At 40.8% G+C, this 15,669-nt stretch overlaps 1 protein-coding gene across 2 annotated transcripts in view; it reads left to right on the forward strand.

The window, feature by feature from the left end:
* Window positions 1–7,751, forward strand: part of LOC126980194 (protoporphyrinogen oxidase-like) — a 47,067-nt gene extending 39,316 nt beyond the window's left edge. For both annotated transcript variants that reach the window (XM_050829825.1, XM_050829826.1), the window contains 2 exons: window positions 1,344–1,458; window positions 4,242–7,751. In XM_050829825.1, coding sequence (XP_050685782.1) covers window positions 1,344–1,458; window positions 4,242–5,342 — 1,216 coding nt within the window. In that variant the 3' untranslated portion in view covers window positions 5,343–7,751. The remainder of the gene's footprint in view (window positions 1–1,343; window positions 1,459–4,241) is intronic.
* Window positions 7,752–15,669: the final 7,918 nt, after the last annotated feature.

Genomic DNA, 15,669 nt, shown 5'->3' on the forward strand with positions numbered 1-15,669 from the left:
TTTGATCTTGTTTTTCTAACCATGGTGTTGGGAAACTAGTGTTTTCACCCAAGAACACTACTGTGAACCAGTACAACTGCTTTGAACCTAACCCCTTCATTACTGGGACTCGCCCCTGCTCTCGCGCTAACCCCCACCCGCCAAACCGGATTTTTTTATCCGCGCAACTTAAAAATAGGGGTGTTTGTCATTCAAGATTACATGCAGCCATGTCTGACTCATCAACCCTACTCTCCTCACTGCTGCTCACATCAGGATAGTTTTCAATCACAGGCAGGAGACGCCATAATTGAGATAGCGTCGGGCAGTATCGCAAGTGTGACGCATGGGGGCTACACGAGTACTGAGAGCGAGAGGGGCTGGCAAGTCCGCTGCTCAAGGCCGCATGGCTTAGGTGCCAACAGCAGTTTTTTTTTCAACAAGTATATTCTATATAATACAGATGAAGGTATGTATATAGCAACAAAAAAAGTTAAAATATCCAAAATAAACAAAATGATGTAGTTGGCACTTATTGGTGCCTCTTTAGAGTGCCATACGGGATGGCATGACGTCATTGCATGGATGCCATAGGCCACAATATGAGGGCTTGCTTATACATGCCGAACCGAGTTTTGGTAAGGCTCCATACACCCTGAACATATGATGTTGTACACATGTACAACATCGGTTCCTCAGCCAAACTTTAGTTATGTTGTGTGCATGTACAACATTTCGAAAATCTGGTAACGAAGAGGTTAACCTGGACAAACTTGATGACTGTGTGAGGCTGAAGTTTCCATGCAAGATGGGGCACCATGTCACACTTCAAAGTTAGTAAAGAACTGGTTTGAGTTTTGTGATGTTAAGCTGCTACCACCATGGCCAGGAAACTCAACTGATCTTTATCCAATCAAAAACATCTGGGTGGTAATCAAATGTTGGCTACATGACTGGGGCATATCTTCCATTTCATGCCTCCAAAACAATATTCAAGAAGTTATTAATTTTGGTGAATAGCCACTTAAGTACCATATTTAACCCTATTTCCCAAGTACAGTGTGGTCTTCCAGCATTGGTGCCATCTGCCACCACCAGCACTGTACCTTTACACAGTAGGAGCCCTCAAATAAATTTTAACCATATTGGTTGTGATACTGCCATTGTTCAATGTTATAGTGCCAAAAATTGTTATGTCATATTTTGAGTTCTGGTGATTCACAAATGATGTGATATTTGTCAAAGACTCATCATTTTTACCTCACATTTATCTTGAACCAACTAGCTTCTCACAAATCTGCTTCTAATACCAGTTGTAATTGGATTTTACATTCTTATATGACTTATTATTAATAATATTGTAGGGTGATGGGTAATGCTGGAATGAACACACTTGCCCTGGCAGAGGACTTGGGTCTGACAGACAAAGTGGTGAGCATCTCCTACAGTCACCCATCAGCCAAGAACAGGATGTTGTTGGTGAGTAAAATGTACTGGCATGCTGTGTAGTGATGGGCAATACTCAATTTTTTCATTAACTGATTATTTCAATAACTTTTGTGGTCAATAATCGATTAGTTATTGATTACTTTCACCTTAAAATACAGTCGTCCCTCAAATAGTACAGGGGCTAGGGACCCAGGATCCCCGTACTATTCGAAAATCCGTATAAAATTAGTGCCCCCATTAGAAATACTTCTGGGCTGTGTTTGAAAGAGGGAATCGGGACCCTCAGAACATCCCGAGTGCTCTCAAACGCGTGACGCGGCAGCACGAGTTGCCAACTCGGCATGTCTGCTGGCTCCCGACTTTGAGAGGTGGAGCGCCTTCGTGCTGTGATGATATCATCAGCAAATATGGAGGCCCAAACAAACACATATAAGTGTTTCCATTGTATTTCATCTCTCTGTGCCACCATAACCACTGCAGCTTCCTTTTCATCTTCTGTTGTAAGGAGTTCGTCAGCCAGGACAGTTAATAATGCATGTTAAACGTCGCCAGGAAGATCAGCGTACGCCATTTTGCTGCGAGTGAGACGCCGGTACCATAGCAACGACGAGGCTTAGTAAAAGGACGGCCTTTATCTACACTTTGCAGCACTCTTGGAGCACTAGCAGTTACTGCAGCCCTGAGGGAGTAAGCCGTTTCAAAGGCTGTAGTTGGGACCGAAAGGGACGACTACCTCCCGAACCAAGACCAAGACCAAGGGAGAAATCCCAGGCCACCTGTGACATCAAGATGAAGATAAAAGTCATAGATACAGCGAACACTGCTCTCATTCACGTAGTATGCTCTCCCTACGGCAACGTAACTCATCCCAAAACGTAACTTCTCCTAAATCTGAATTCTTCTGCAAGGTGAACACCAATCTCAAACACTTTGAGGTGCTTTCAGCAGGTGTTTTGGAAGAACAGTGTTGCCACTCACGCCAGGGCTACTTGGTGCGACAAGCGGGAAATTTAAAAATCCTAAAAAAAATCTTCCATGACAATCCGTATAAAACCGAAACCGTACTATTTGAGGGACGACTGTAGATTATACAGTGGTATATTGGTACAGTAGTGTATTAGGTATAATGTTACAGTTTTAGTGTACACACACACACACACACACACACACACACCAGACCAAACACAGCGGAAGACAGACGTATGGCGCGACCGTCCCGGCACTAGGATCAGCTATTCGTCGCTACCTGAGTTTGTGGTGTTTACAGGCATGAAAAATGCGTATTGTGTTGGGCTTCTCCCCATTTCCCACATCAGCTCCTATTCTTGTTCTCATTGCTGTCTCTGCTCCAGCTTCCCATGGCAACATCTCTCCCAGATAGTACAAATTTTCCACATACTCTGCATTATTCAACTTCTTTCAACATAAGACCCTCCCAACAGGAATTACAAGACTCCAGACTGGAGGCTGCAAATGCTTAATCTCAGACCCTGCTATCATTTCTGATTGAGGCAGGAGAAACTTGTTTTCCTTCAATGCCTCAAAAACTCAATTTCTCTACCTGTCAACTCGACTCAATCTTCCAAACTCCTGTCTCCTATTCTTCAACAACACTTAGCTGTCAACTTCTTCTACACTAAATATTATCAGACTATCCTTAGCTCAAAATTTCAACTGGAAACTTCATATATCCTCTCTTACTAAATCAGCTTCTTCAAGGTTGTGCATTCTGAATCATCCCCACCAGTTGTTTTCCCCCTCCCAGTTGCTATCCATTGTCTGCCCTTGTAAGGAATATGTATCTCATGTGTGGGGGGGCTCCACACACACAGCCGTCTTGGACAGAGTGGAGTCTAAGGCTCTTCGTCTCATCAGCTCCCCTCCTCTTACTGACAGTCTCCTACCTCTTACATTTCACTGCAGTGTTGCATCTCTTTCTATTTTCTACTGACATTTTTATACTGACTGCTCTTCTGAACTTGCTAACTGCATGCCTCCCCTCATCCCATGGCCCCACTGCATACAACTTTCTACTCTAGCTCATCCCTATACTGTCCAAATCCCTTATGCAAGAGTTAACTAGGATTCTTTCACCATTTTACTGGTAAACTCTAGAACAGCCTTCCTTCGTCTGTATTTCCTCTTTTCTACAACTTGACCTCTTTCAAGAGAAGAGCATCAAGACACCTCTCCTCCCAAAATTGATCTCTCTTTTGGCAACTCCTCTTTATTTCTTTTTATTGGAGCAGTGATTAGCAGGCTTTTTTGTCTTCATTTTTTTTTTTTTTAAACAAACAAACAAACAAAATGTAAACTGTTTCCATTTATCTCCATTATCTTGTCTTCCCAACTCTGTTCCCTGTACCCTCTCTCATATGCTGTGCACCAGTAATTCACTCATGCTTTATTTACGTTCCTCAGCCCTGAGCATCTGTACTGGCACCACTTTCTACATACTGTGCACAGTACATAGTTAGTACCCACTCCTCTTCCACAATGATAACCTGGATACCTTCCCGTCTCCAGCTTCACTCTAGGGCCCCTTCGTGTTATCCTCACCCTAGTTTTTCCCATGTTAATCTTCAATTCGCTCTTCTCCATCCCAGCCTTCCATCTTCTAAACCTGTCAATTGCATCTTCCTTTCTCTTCATTTATCACCAGATCATCTGCATACATATAGTGGTGGACACTAAAAAAGTAGCAATTTAGCCTCTACATTATTTGTCATCAGTTTGCATGCCACACAGAGGCTCTTTGAGGCTCTGGATATGCACATTATATAAAATTTTAATAAAAGGTTTCAATATTACAGGTTGATGGGAAACTCCACAAGCTTCCAAACAGCTTGAAGACTTTATTTACCAAAAGCCCTCCATTCTCAAAACCATTAGCTCTCAGTGCCTTGAGAGACATGAGAGCACCAAAGGTTATCAATAATGATGAAAGTCTATACAGCTTTGTTAATCGTCGTTTTGGTTCTGAGGTTGCAAAGTATGCTATTGACCCTATGTCTAGAGGAATTTTTGCAGGGAATGCCAAAGAACTGAGTGTTAATTGTATTGCCAGAAGGTTACATGATGTGGAACAAAAACATGGGACAGTCTTAGTTGGGCTGCTGAAGGATAGAAAATATGCAGCAAAGCTAGACCCAGATTTACAAAATTATGAATTAGTGAAAAAGGCAAAGAAAGAGAAGTGGAGTGTTTGGTCAGTTACTGGTGGGCTAGAAAACCTTGTTACAGCTTTAGAGAAAAATGTTACTGAAAATAATGTCGACATAAAGAAAAACACCCCTGTGAAGGCCATAGTTAGAAGTGGAGATAAACTTGTTATCCAAACTGAACAAAAAGAGCTGGAGGTTAACAGAGTCATTTCATGTCTTCCTTCTAATGTCATGAGTGCCATGATACAACCCATTAGCCCTAAGCTTGGCAACCTTTTGTCTTCCATACCTTATGTCACTGTTGGCATTGTGAACCTGGAGTTTCCTGGCCACCTGATTGATGAGCCTGGCTTTGGTTACTTAGTTCCCTCCTCAGAACCCAATCGCATCCTAGGTGTAATATATGACACCTGCACTTTCCCTCAAGGTGATCGAACTATTCTAACGGTGATGATGGGTGGGTATTGGTTTAAGGATCTGTTCGGTGATGCTCCTTCACTTGAGTCTCTCCTTGATGTAGCTGTGAGTGAGGTACAGCAATCCCTCAAGATCAAGGCAAAGCCGACACGCCATCATGTAAGGATCTTAAGAGACTGTATACCCCAGTATGTCGTTGGTCACTCAGATGTTGTTTCCAATGCCCGTAAGCTGATTAAAGACTTGAAGCTTCCACTCACTTTAGCAGGAAGTTCTTATGATGGAGTAGGACTTAATGATGTGATAATGAGTGCTAAGAATGCAGTATTGTAAATAGAATTTGGGGATATGCAGGTAATGTCTTTATATTTTGACTGAGATGATTAAAAAAAATGCTAGCTTGTTTAGAAATAAATGTTTAAAGTTTGAGAGAGTTAATGGTGATCAGCAGAATCATGTTATTATCTAATATGGATTTAGGATTTGAGAATGAACAACATATCTTAGCTATATTTATTTAGAGGTATATGTAGTATGTACAACAATCACAAGGCCATCCCAACAAAGCTACACTAGATTGACAATGTACACGAACATTATCTTACAACATTATTATATTACATTATTCAGTACCCTGATGGCAAGACTTCAATATGTTCATGACCTTAGAGTAAATAAATGTGATATTTGTATTGACTTAGTAAGGACTAGTTTGCTATCACACTGCAGTCTCACAACTGGAGCAAGATCAAAGTTTGTCCTAAGCCATAGCAGGTCTATAGCAAAAACAACAAAAATGCCCTTGGATTTGACCTGTTAATGAAGATATGGTTATTAAAATTTCAATATACATACTTGTGTAATATGCCAACTGCTTTCATGCATCAAGTATATGCTTAGGTTAAGAAGTATTAGGGGAAAAGTACATGTTCCAACTGCAACAAAAGATTGTTCACATTTTTTTCTATTGAAGTTGCAGTCAGCAGAAAAAGAAATGAAAATCTTAGTCACAGTACCTCAACATTGTGGAAGTAACATTTCTAACCTCACTTATGGAAGCATGTACCCAAACCCAAATAAGTTGAAACAAGCCTAAATCCATTTAATTTAGCTGGTGTTTAGTTTAGTCAGTGTAAAAAAAAACATCAGAAAATTTGTATTGTTATGTAAGCTACTGTTCACTTCACTTTTTATGTTTTGGTAAAATTACTGCTGAAATCATATGGAATCGTTTCAAGGATTGCTACAGTGGCACTAAGATATATTTACCAGCTAAGCATTCATGTTCAAATTTATCATAATGGCATTCCTAATGAAGTAGCTCCTAGAAGTTAAAAGTTTATTCAATGTACCCTCATTATCTTTGGGCTTTTTTCAACAATAAAGCATTTAACTTTGACAATTTGCAATTAATTTAGGCAGGTAAGCAAGTGAGGTACATAATGACGGATTACCACTGAAAGAAGGGAATATAGTTCACTTCACTCGAGGCGGCAATAATTCCTGCTGTCTCAACTGAGACTGTAACTTGAGAAAATCACAAACCTATATAATATTATTACAATAAAATGAGGGATTTCAACAAATGCCTTGTCTTCTATTCCCAGGAGAATTAGAGTAGTGTACAATAAATTTCTTGCCCATCTTGAATACATTGCTCCACCACCAAGTTGGTCCCATACCAACACTTTCCTACTTACTACATCTGCATCCACTTCATGAACTTTGCATTTTCTGCCTTTGTATTTCAAATGATGGAAAGTAACAGTGGTGCAAGGTGGTGGTAGACCAGAGGCTAATAATGACCATAAGGCCACACAGGACACTTGTTTTGACCTAGTTAGTCATTGAGCTTCAGTTGCTCACTCTGCCAGTCAATCTTACACAAACATAGGTACATTTTTTAAACCAATTTCTGCAAATTTTGTTTTTGTATATACACATAATAAGCAAGAAAACTTAGCAGCTTGTGTGGTTTATTGTGCAGAAGGTGCACCTAAATAAAATAAAGGACAATCCTATGTAGTTATTTTTTCAAGATTTCTGCAAATACAATACCTGATGATAAAAAGTAAGTTACTTTCTTTATGTAAACTTTACACTTAATATTTAGAAGTTCACACTGCAAAGTAATAAAACATATATGGTTAGATACAAAATATTGAAGCCTGAAAATGACTGAACTACACTGTCAGTACCTTGGCTGGAAATTAATGTCAACAAGATGGAGGTTTAGTCTTAAAATTTTGCAGCTTTACTAACTTCTATACATTTGACAGTAAATATATAAACGGTTCCATTCAAAATGGTATGATTTCATATGAGAGTACAATGAATATTTTTTTGTTATAATATTGATAATTTACATGATTTTGTTGCATTTTAAGAATAGCAGGGTTAACATTTTTTTTATTTCCCTTTCACAATAGCTATGCTACAAAAATCACTTGTAGACTTGTAGATGAATAGTATTGTGAATGCTCATGGAAAAAACAGAGGTTGAAAATAATCTTTGAATGTAAGAGCAGAAAAAAAAAATGTTATTTCAAAAGAAGACCCATGCTGAAAGGCTAATGGTTCATGGCAAAAAAGGGCAGGCTGTGTTTTTCAGTCCCTTTTATTTATTTTTTTCTTGTCATCAAAATATTGTTTGAAAAGTAAAAGCAATGCAACATCTATTTGCAAACATGAATTTTACTATTACTGAGAAAGAACAAATTACTTTTTTTTTTTTTTTTTTTTTTACAACAACAACAACAAAGGAGACAGCTGAAGGTCAAGAAAGAGAGTAGAAAAAAAAGCCCGCTAGTCGCTGTTCACACAAGACAAAAGTAAAGAGTGGCCAAAAGAGAGGTCAATTTCGGGTGGAGAGGTATCTTGATGCGCTCTTCTTGAAAGAGGTCAAGTCATAGGCAGGAGGAAATACAGATGAAGGAAGGCTGTTTTAGAGTTTACCAATGTAAGGGATGGAAGAGTGAAGATGCTGGAAACATGGCGGCAGAATTTAAGAGGTAGAACACTTATGAGGAGGGGAGTTGATGAGACGAACAGCCTTTGACTCTACTCTGTCGAAGAGAGCTGTTTTAGTGGAGCCCCCCAACACATGTGATGCATACTCCATACGAGGGTGGACAAGGCCCCTGTATATGGACAGCATCTGTGCAAGGGAGAAGAACTGGCGGAGACGATACAGAGCGGCCAACCTCGAGGAAGCTGATTTAGTGAGAGAGGAGATATGGAGTTTCCTGTTGAGATTTTGAGTAAAGGATAGATCGAGGATGTTTAGAGTAGAAGCTGACAGCTGAGTGTTGTTGAAGAAAAGGGGATAGGTGTTTGGAAGATTGTGTCAAGTTAATAGGTGAAGATATTGAGTTTTTGAGGCGTTGAAGGACACCAGGTTCTTCTTGCCCCAATCGAAAATGATAGTAAGGTCTGAGGTTAAGCATTCTGTGGCCCCAAGCCTGGAATCGTATAGTTCCTGTTGGGTTGGCCTTCTATCAAAAGAAGTTGAGTAATGCAGAGAAGAGTCATCGGTGTAAGAATGGATAGGACAGTTCGTTTTGGAAAGAAGATCATCAATGAACAATAGAAAGAGAGTGGGAGATAGGACAGAGCCTTGCAGGACACCTATGTTGATAGGTTTAGGGGAAGAACAGTGACTGTCTACTACAGCAGTGATAGATCAGCCAAGGAGGAAACTGGAAATAAAGGTAAAGAGAGAAGGATAGAAACAGTAGGAGGGTAGTTTTGAAAGCAAAGATTTGTGCCAGACCTTATCAACGGTTTTTGATATGTCTAGCGCAATAGGAAAAGTTTCACCGAAACGGCTAAGAGTCAGTTAGGAAAGCAAGAAGATCACCAGTAGAACACCCCTTGTGGAACCCATACTGGCGATCAGTAAGAAGGTCAGAAGTGGATAGATGCTTAAGAAACTTCCAGTTAAGGATTGATTCAAAAGCTTTAGATAGGCAGGAAAATAGAGCTACAGGATGGTAGTTTGAGAGATTGGAACAGTCATCCTTCTTAGGCACAGGCTGTATGAAGGCATACTTCCAGCAGGAAGGAAAGGTAGGTGTTGACAGGCAGAGGCGAAAGAGTTTGACCAGGCAGGGTGTCAGCACGGAAGCACAGTATTTAAGGACAATAAGAGGCACTGCATCAGGCCCATAAGCCTTCTGAGGATCGAGGCCAGAGAGGGTATAGAAAACATTATTCTTAAAAATCTTAATAACAGGCATAAAGGAGTCAGAGGGGGGGATGAGTAGGAGGAATATGCCCAGAATCGTTCAATGGAGTTTTAACTTTTTTTTTTTTTTTTTTTTTTACAGCAGAGAACTCAAGGGCAAAAAAAAAAAAAAACAAAAAAAAACTAACTGTTGCTCTCATATAGTGATAAGTAAAGAGTGGCCAAAGGAGAGGTCAATTATGGATAGAGAGGTGTCTTGAAGCACTCTTCTTGAAAGAGGTCAAGTCATAGGCAGGAGGAAATACAGACGAAGGAAGACTGTTCCAGAGTTTACCAGTGAAGGGGATGAAAGAATGGAGATGCTGGTTAACTCTTGCATAAGGGGTTTGGACAGTATAGGGATGAGCATGAGTAGAAAGTCGTTTGCAGCAGGGCCGCGGAAGGGGGGGGAGGCATGCAGCTAGCAAGTTCAGAAGAGCAGTCAGCATGAAAATATCGACAGAAGATGGAAAGAGATGCAACATGGTGGCGTTATTTAAGAGGTAGAAGGCTGTCAGTAAGAGGAGGAGAGCTGATGAAACAAAGAGCGTTAGACCACTTTGTCCAGAAGAGCTGTGTGAGTGGAGCCCCCTCACACGTGAAATGCATACTCCATATGAGGGCGGACAAGGCCCCTATATATGGAAAGCACCTGTGCGGGGGAGAAGAACTGCCCAAGACGAAACAGATTGATGAGATGGCGGTGCTGCTGTCAGGGTTAAGGAAAGGAGGATAAGATGAAAAAGTGATATTGGAGGAGATATTTTTGGCCAGGTGCCAGAAGTCTTTGGAAAAATTAGAAAAAGCAAGGTTTTGACATTTACTATGGATGAAAGAGCTTTTGGTAAGTCAAAGAATAGATTTGGCACGATTCCGGGCAGAAATGTAAAGATCATGGTTAGGAGGAGTGCGAAGGCTCTGGTACCTTTTGTGAGCTGCCTCTCTATCTTTGATAGCATGAGAACAAGCGTGATTAAACCAAGGCTTTTTAGCATGAGGAGTAGAGAAAGTACGTGGAATGTGTGCCTCCATTCGAGAGACAATCACCTTTGTGATGAGCTGGGCACACACAGAGGGGTCTCTCTCCTGGAAGCGGTAATCATTCCACGGGAAGTCGGAAAAGTACATCCTCAGGTCGTCCGACCGAGCGGAAGCACAATGCCAGAAGCATCGCCTCCTCGGTGAGTCCAAAGGGTGTACAGGAGCGACAAGACAGGATACAGAAACAAGGTTGTGATCAGAGGAGCCCAACGGAGAGAACAGTTTGACAGAGTAAGCAGAAGGGTTAGAGGTAAGGAAGAGGTCTAGAATGTTGGGCCTGTCTCCCAAGATGGTCGGGGATACGTGTAGGGTGCTGAACCAACTGCTCTAGATCATTGAGGATAGCAAAGTTGTAGGCCTGCTCACCAGGCTGGTCAGTGAAAGAGGATGAAAGCCAAAGCTGGTGGTGAACATTGACTGAGTTACCTTTCATACCAATTTCTTATATTTGATCTGCCCATGAAAATACTATATCATGGCCTATTACACACACAAACAAATATATATATATATATATATATATATATATATATATATATATATATATATATATATATATATATATATATATATATATATATATATATATATATATATATATATATATATATATATATATATATATATATATATATATATATATATATATATATATATATACTACCGTCTCGAGTTTCGCGCTATCCAAGTTTCACGATTCACAAGTTTCACGGTTAGTCCTAAATTCTAACCATCCTGATTTTCAAGCATTATCACCCCGAGTTTCGCGCTGCTTTGATACGTACGGGTCACGTCTACTTACCATCGGCATCACACACGCTACCTTTAAAGGTAGTATTACACTGGACGTTTTCCTCTAAACATTGTGGCTATGGCAAGAGAGAGAGAGAGAGAGAGAGAGAGAAGAGAAAACGGGTCGTTTTGAAGCTGCAGTTGAAGGCGGCTGCCAGTTTTGAAAACACGCTTGTGATTTGCTAGGAGTCCGATGATGTCATCGCCGACGCTCACCCTATCAGCGGCTTCACTGCCTTAAGGCGGTGTCACAATGGCCATTTTTGTCAAACCGTTGGGGCTACGGGCAACGCCCGTACGCCTAACCAGGAGTGAGTTCACGGTTATCCGTAAGCTGGTGTCACACAGTGCTTTTTCTTCCTACCGCATTGGCGCCACCTAGGGCAACCGGCAACTCTGACTTTTCCTGGTGTGCATCACACATGGCCAAGGTTGGTTGCCTGTATCCACATCCACAACGTAAACAAAGCACTTGCCCTGTATTAACATGGCGTCGTCTGCTAAAGTAAGGGCTGTTGCGGCTTGTGCTGCCATTACCCAAGTTATGGACTTGTTGCTGCAGTTAAATGGAAGGAAGAAACAGCTGCGGGTGTGGCATGCCTGTGGTTCCTCCATGCCAATTCTCATTGTCACCACTGCGCGTGCGAGGCCAACCCACCCATCTTGACTCAACCACATAAACACATGGATCGAATAACAACAAACACACACACACACACACACGCACACACCAGACTCATTAGGAACCATTGCAGATGTTTCTGACAAACAGAAACGACCACCATTTCTTGAGTGTATTAGAACGTATTTGGTGAGTGGCTCACATGAACCAAACCTAGCTCTTGTCAAGAAGAGAGCAGTCGTCTTTAACACTGCTCTCTTCTTGCCATTGGGTATGTTTGGTTTGTATGAACCACTCACCAAATAAGTTCTAACACACTCTAGAAAATAGGGAAGCCATTTTTGTTTGTGAAAAACATCTGCCATGGTTCATGATGAGTCTGGTACACGCGTGCGTGTGTGTGTGTGTCTTTGTTGTTACTTGATCCGTGTGTTTATGTGGTCGGAGTCTAGACGGGTGGGTTGGCCGCTCATGCGCAATGGTGACAATGAGAACTGACATGGAGGACCCATAGACACGCCACACCCACAACAGCTTCTTTCTTCCATTTAACTGCAGCAACAAGTCCATAACGCAGCCCTTACTTTAGCAGACAACGCCATGTCGATACAGGGCAAGTGCTTTGTTTACATTGTGGATGTGGATACAGGCAACCGATCTTGGCCGTGTGTGACGCACACCCGGAGAAGTTGGATATGCTGGTTGCCCAAGCTACCGCCAACGCAGTGGGAAGAAAAAGGCCCGGTGTGACACCAGGTTATGGACAACCGACAATTCGCTCCCGGATGGGCGCATGGGCGTTGCCAGTAGCCACAACGGTTAGAGGAAAATGGCCAGTGTGACACTGCCCCAAGGCAGCGAGGCCGCTGACCGGGTGAGTGCCAGCGATGAAGTCATCGGACTCCCAGCGAATCACAAGTGTGTTTTCAGAGCTCAGCCAATCATAAGGCTTCATCTGTGGCTTTAAAGCGACCCATTCTCTCTTCCTGTTTTCTTCCTTTTTCCAAGGTACATATTTTAAGATAATAAAGGAGTAAAGGAGGAAAAAAAGTGAGCTCTGGGGGGCTGCATGAGCCAATTATAATGGCGCCACTATAAACAGTTGCCTGCACCATGACGGGCTCGTGGCTGACCATCAGGCCCAAATGGATAGTCTACTGGCGCCATAGCTCACAAAAACAAAAACAAAAAAACAAACAAAAAAAAAAAAAAAATCACGGGTCAGAACAGTATCAGTATTTTCAATACCTCAAGTTTCGCGATCCTCGAGTTTAGCGCTATGCCTTCGGAACGAAGCGAGCGCAAAACTATATATATATATATATATATATATATATATATATATATATATATATATATATATATATATATATATATATATATATATATATATATATATATATATATATATATATATATATATATATATATATATATATATATATATATATATATATATATATATATATATATATATATATATATATATATATATATATATATATATATATATATATTTTCTTACACATACACACAAAAACACAAAGCTGTGGTATCAATATCACCTCCACGTTGGTTGTTGGAAACATCGCTAAATGGCAGTGCAGAGAGGACCAGCCTATTATGATGGATGGGAAAGGAGTGTGTAAGTAGGGTCCTGATTTCAGAGTGGAAAATATGGTAGGAAAAATATCAGTGTGAATATTACTATTGTTGCTGTGATATATGTAACACATCATTGATCAGGTGTTTACAGAAAACAACTGAGGTAATTTCAAGTGTTTTACCACAAACTACCATGAAATTCTTATTTTATTTATCTGCAGAAGCTAATTTTGGAGAAATAGTAAGAAAATAACCAGGAAGTACATAAAGTACAGCCACTTGTAAAGCCGGTATTTCACAGGAACGATTTTGCTCGGGACCCAGACCTTTGGGAGGTGACTTTCACGAAGCTGCTGTGCAAACATGACATGCACTAATCACACGAGGATGCTACGTTTGATGGGCATTGGGCAATCTTGGTCTTGACCTTGACTTTCAGGGACCGTATACCTACTTTCAAGTAGAAATAAATGTTGATTAATTTCTGTCAGTCATATTATGTTTTAGTATAGTTATTCTTACACCAAAAACAAAAATGCATCTACAATAAATTCACACCTCACCCTTCCTCCCTCCCTCCTTCACCTCACCAAGATGAATGAGATGAATTTGAGAGTTGCTCAGTTGATACAAATATGGCTGGAGATTTAAATGTAATAGTTAACAGTTTTAAAGACAGAGAAAGCAGAAGGTGAATGAATACAAGTGCTCACGAGTAGTATTGTGGAGCAACAGCATTGGATTGCAAAAGACTTAATCAGAACCCAACTAGGAATAAATACGATATATGCAAGGTCCCTCCCTACCTATAACTACTCGAAGTAGTATAAGGAGAGAGAGAGAGAGAGAGAGAGAGAGCGAAATCATTGAGGTGGGAGGAGCAGTTAACCAGCCGGTAATCATGGTAGAGTGAGACACGCGGCGGGCTGTCTGTGCAGCAGAAAAATTGCTCCAGCCTACCCGTTCTAGTACCCCCTCTGGTTCATGAGCATGAGTCCACTCCGTGAGCTTTTGTTCACGGATGGGGCATGCTGCACCAAAAGCATCCCTCTGAAATACCGGCTTAAGAGCAGGCAAGGGAATTGACTGAGTTGAGAATTGAGCTAAAGCCTGTGTCCTATGCTTATGCTGAGCAAGAAAAGAAAGTAATAGACTTAATAGTGAGTAAATTATTTTGTTAAAAATCTAATAAAGCAGATCAAGTGGGAAAATAAACAACAAGAGGAAGATAGATACAGAATGAAAAGGAAGAAAAGGAAAACTAAATAACATGCAAGCAAAGGGACATGAAGACATCGGAAATATCAAAGTTTACGAGAAAAAAAATTATGCTAAACCTAGGGAAGATTATAGAACAGAGGAAGGCAACCTAGCAAGAGATGGAGAAAAAGGGGTTAACACCTTAAGTACTATGAACCCTAATTTGGCTCCACCGTAAGTGTACACACAGTATTGTGATTCCAAACTGACCTCCAAAAAACTATGGAGTTTGAACTGAATGCAATAAATTTGAAATCTGGTTTGAGAAGGGGTTGCCATCGCTCCAGTATCTCATTGTATGGCAACACTGGAGCAAATATGTGATTAGTTTGCATCTGACTGTTGGAGAGACATCATGAGTAACCCTTTGACCTCATGTAACTGCCAGCATCTACATGCTTGCCCTTTCAAAAAAAAAGGAGTCTACAAAGAAGGCATGTCGTAGATAGCATATTAGATATCTCAGCTGACATACATACTAGTGCACTGAATGCGTATTTCACAGATTCTGCTTAACTCACACTCATTTACTAAACAGCATATACTTTTATCTGGTGTTTTTCACCATAGAGAAAACCCACTATAAATTAGATCTCTATATGTTGCATATCAAATAACTTAGTCCTTCAGAGCTCTGGACATATATCCATAAATCAGATCAAAATCAGAGATATAAGGCATGTGTGTGGGCAACGTCAGGATGTATGTTGTAAATTAATCAGAGATTTGTTTTATAGCTTGAAATCTGGCGCAAGTCTGGACCACATAATTTCAAAACAGACCGAGACTGCCTATCTCCCCCTCTTGAACCCTCACTCGCATTGGACAAGAGGAATGCGGATGATTTAATTTTTTGATCATATGGACACAGACAAGGATTTAGATTGTGTGCACCAGATGCAACTCAGAGCTAATTCACTTGAAACCAGCTTTCTTGATGCCCATGGCATGCCTCATACTTTCCTGTTCTGTGCTTCGTTTACAACCACCACCCTTACTGCTGCAACCTCACCCTTGCCCATAGCTGGGCACGATAACAGAAAACCTTATTCCCGATAACCAAATAACACCAAATAACACAACACCGGGTGCCTTCAATACCAAGGCATACTCAC

The sequence above is a fragment of the Eriocheir sinensis genome, chromosome 43, assembly GCF_024679095.1.
Source record: "Eriocheir sinensis breed Jianghai 21 chromosome 43, ASM2467909v1, whole genome shotgun sequence".
Taxonomy (NCBI): Eukaryota; Metazoa; Arthropoda; class Malacostraca; order Decapoda; family Varunidae; genus Eriocheir; species Eriocheir sinensis.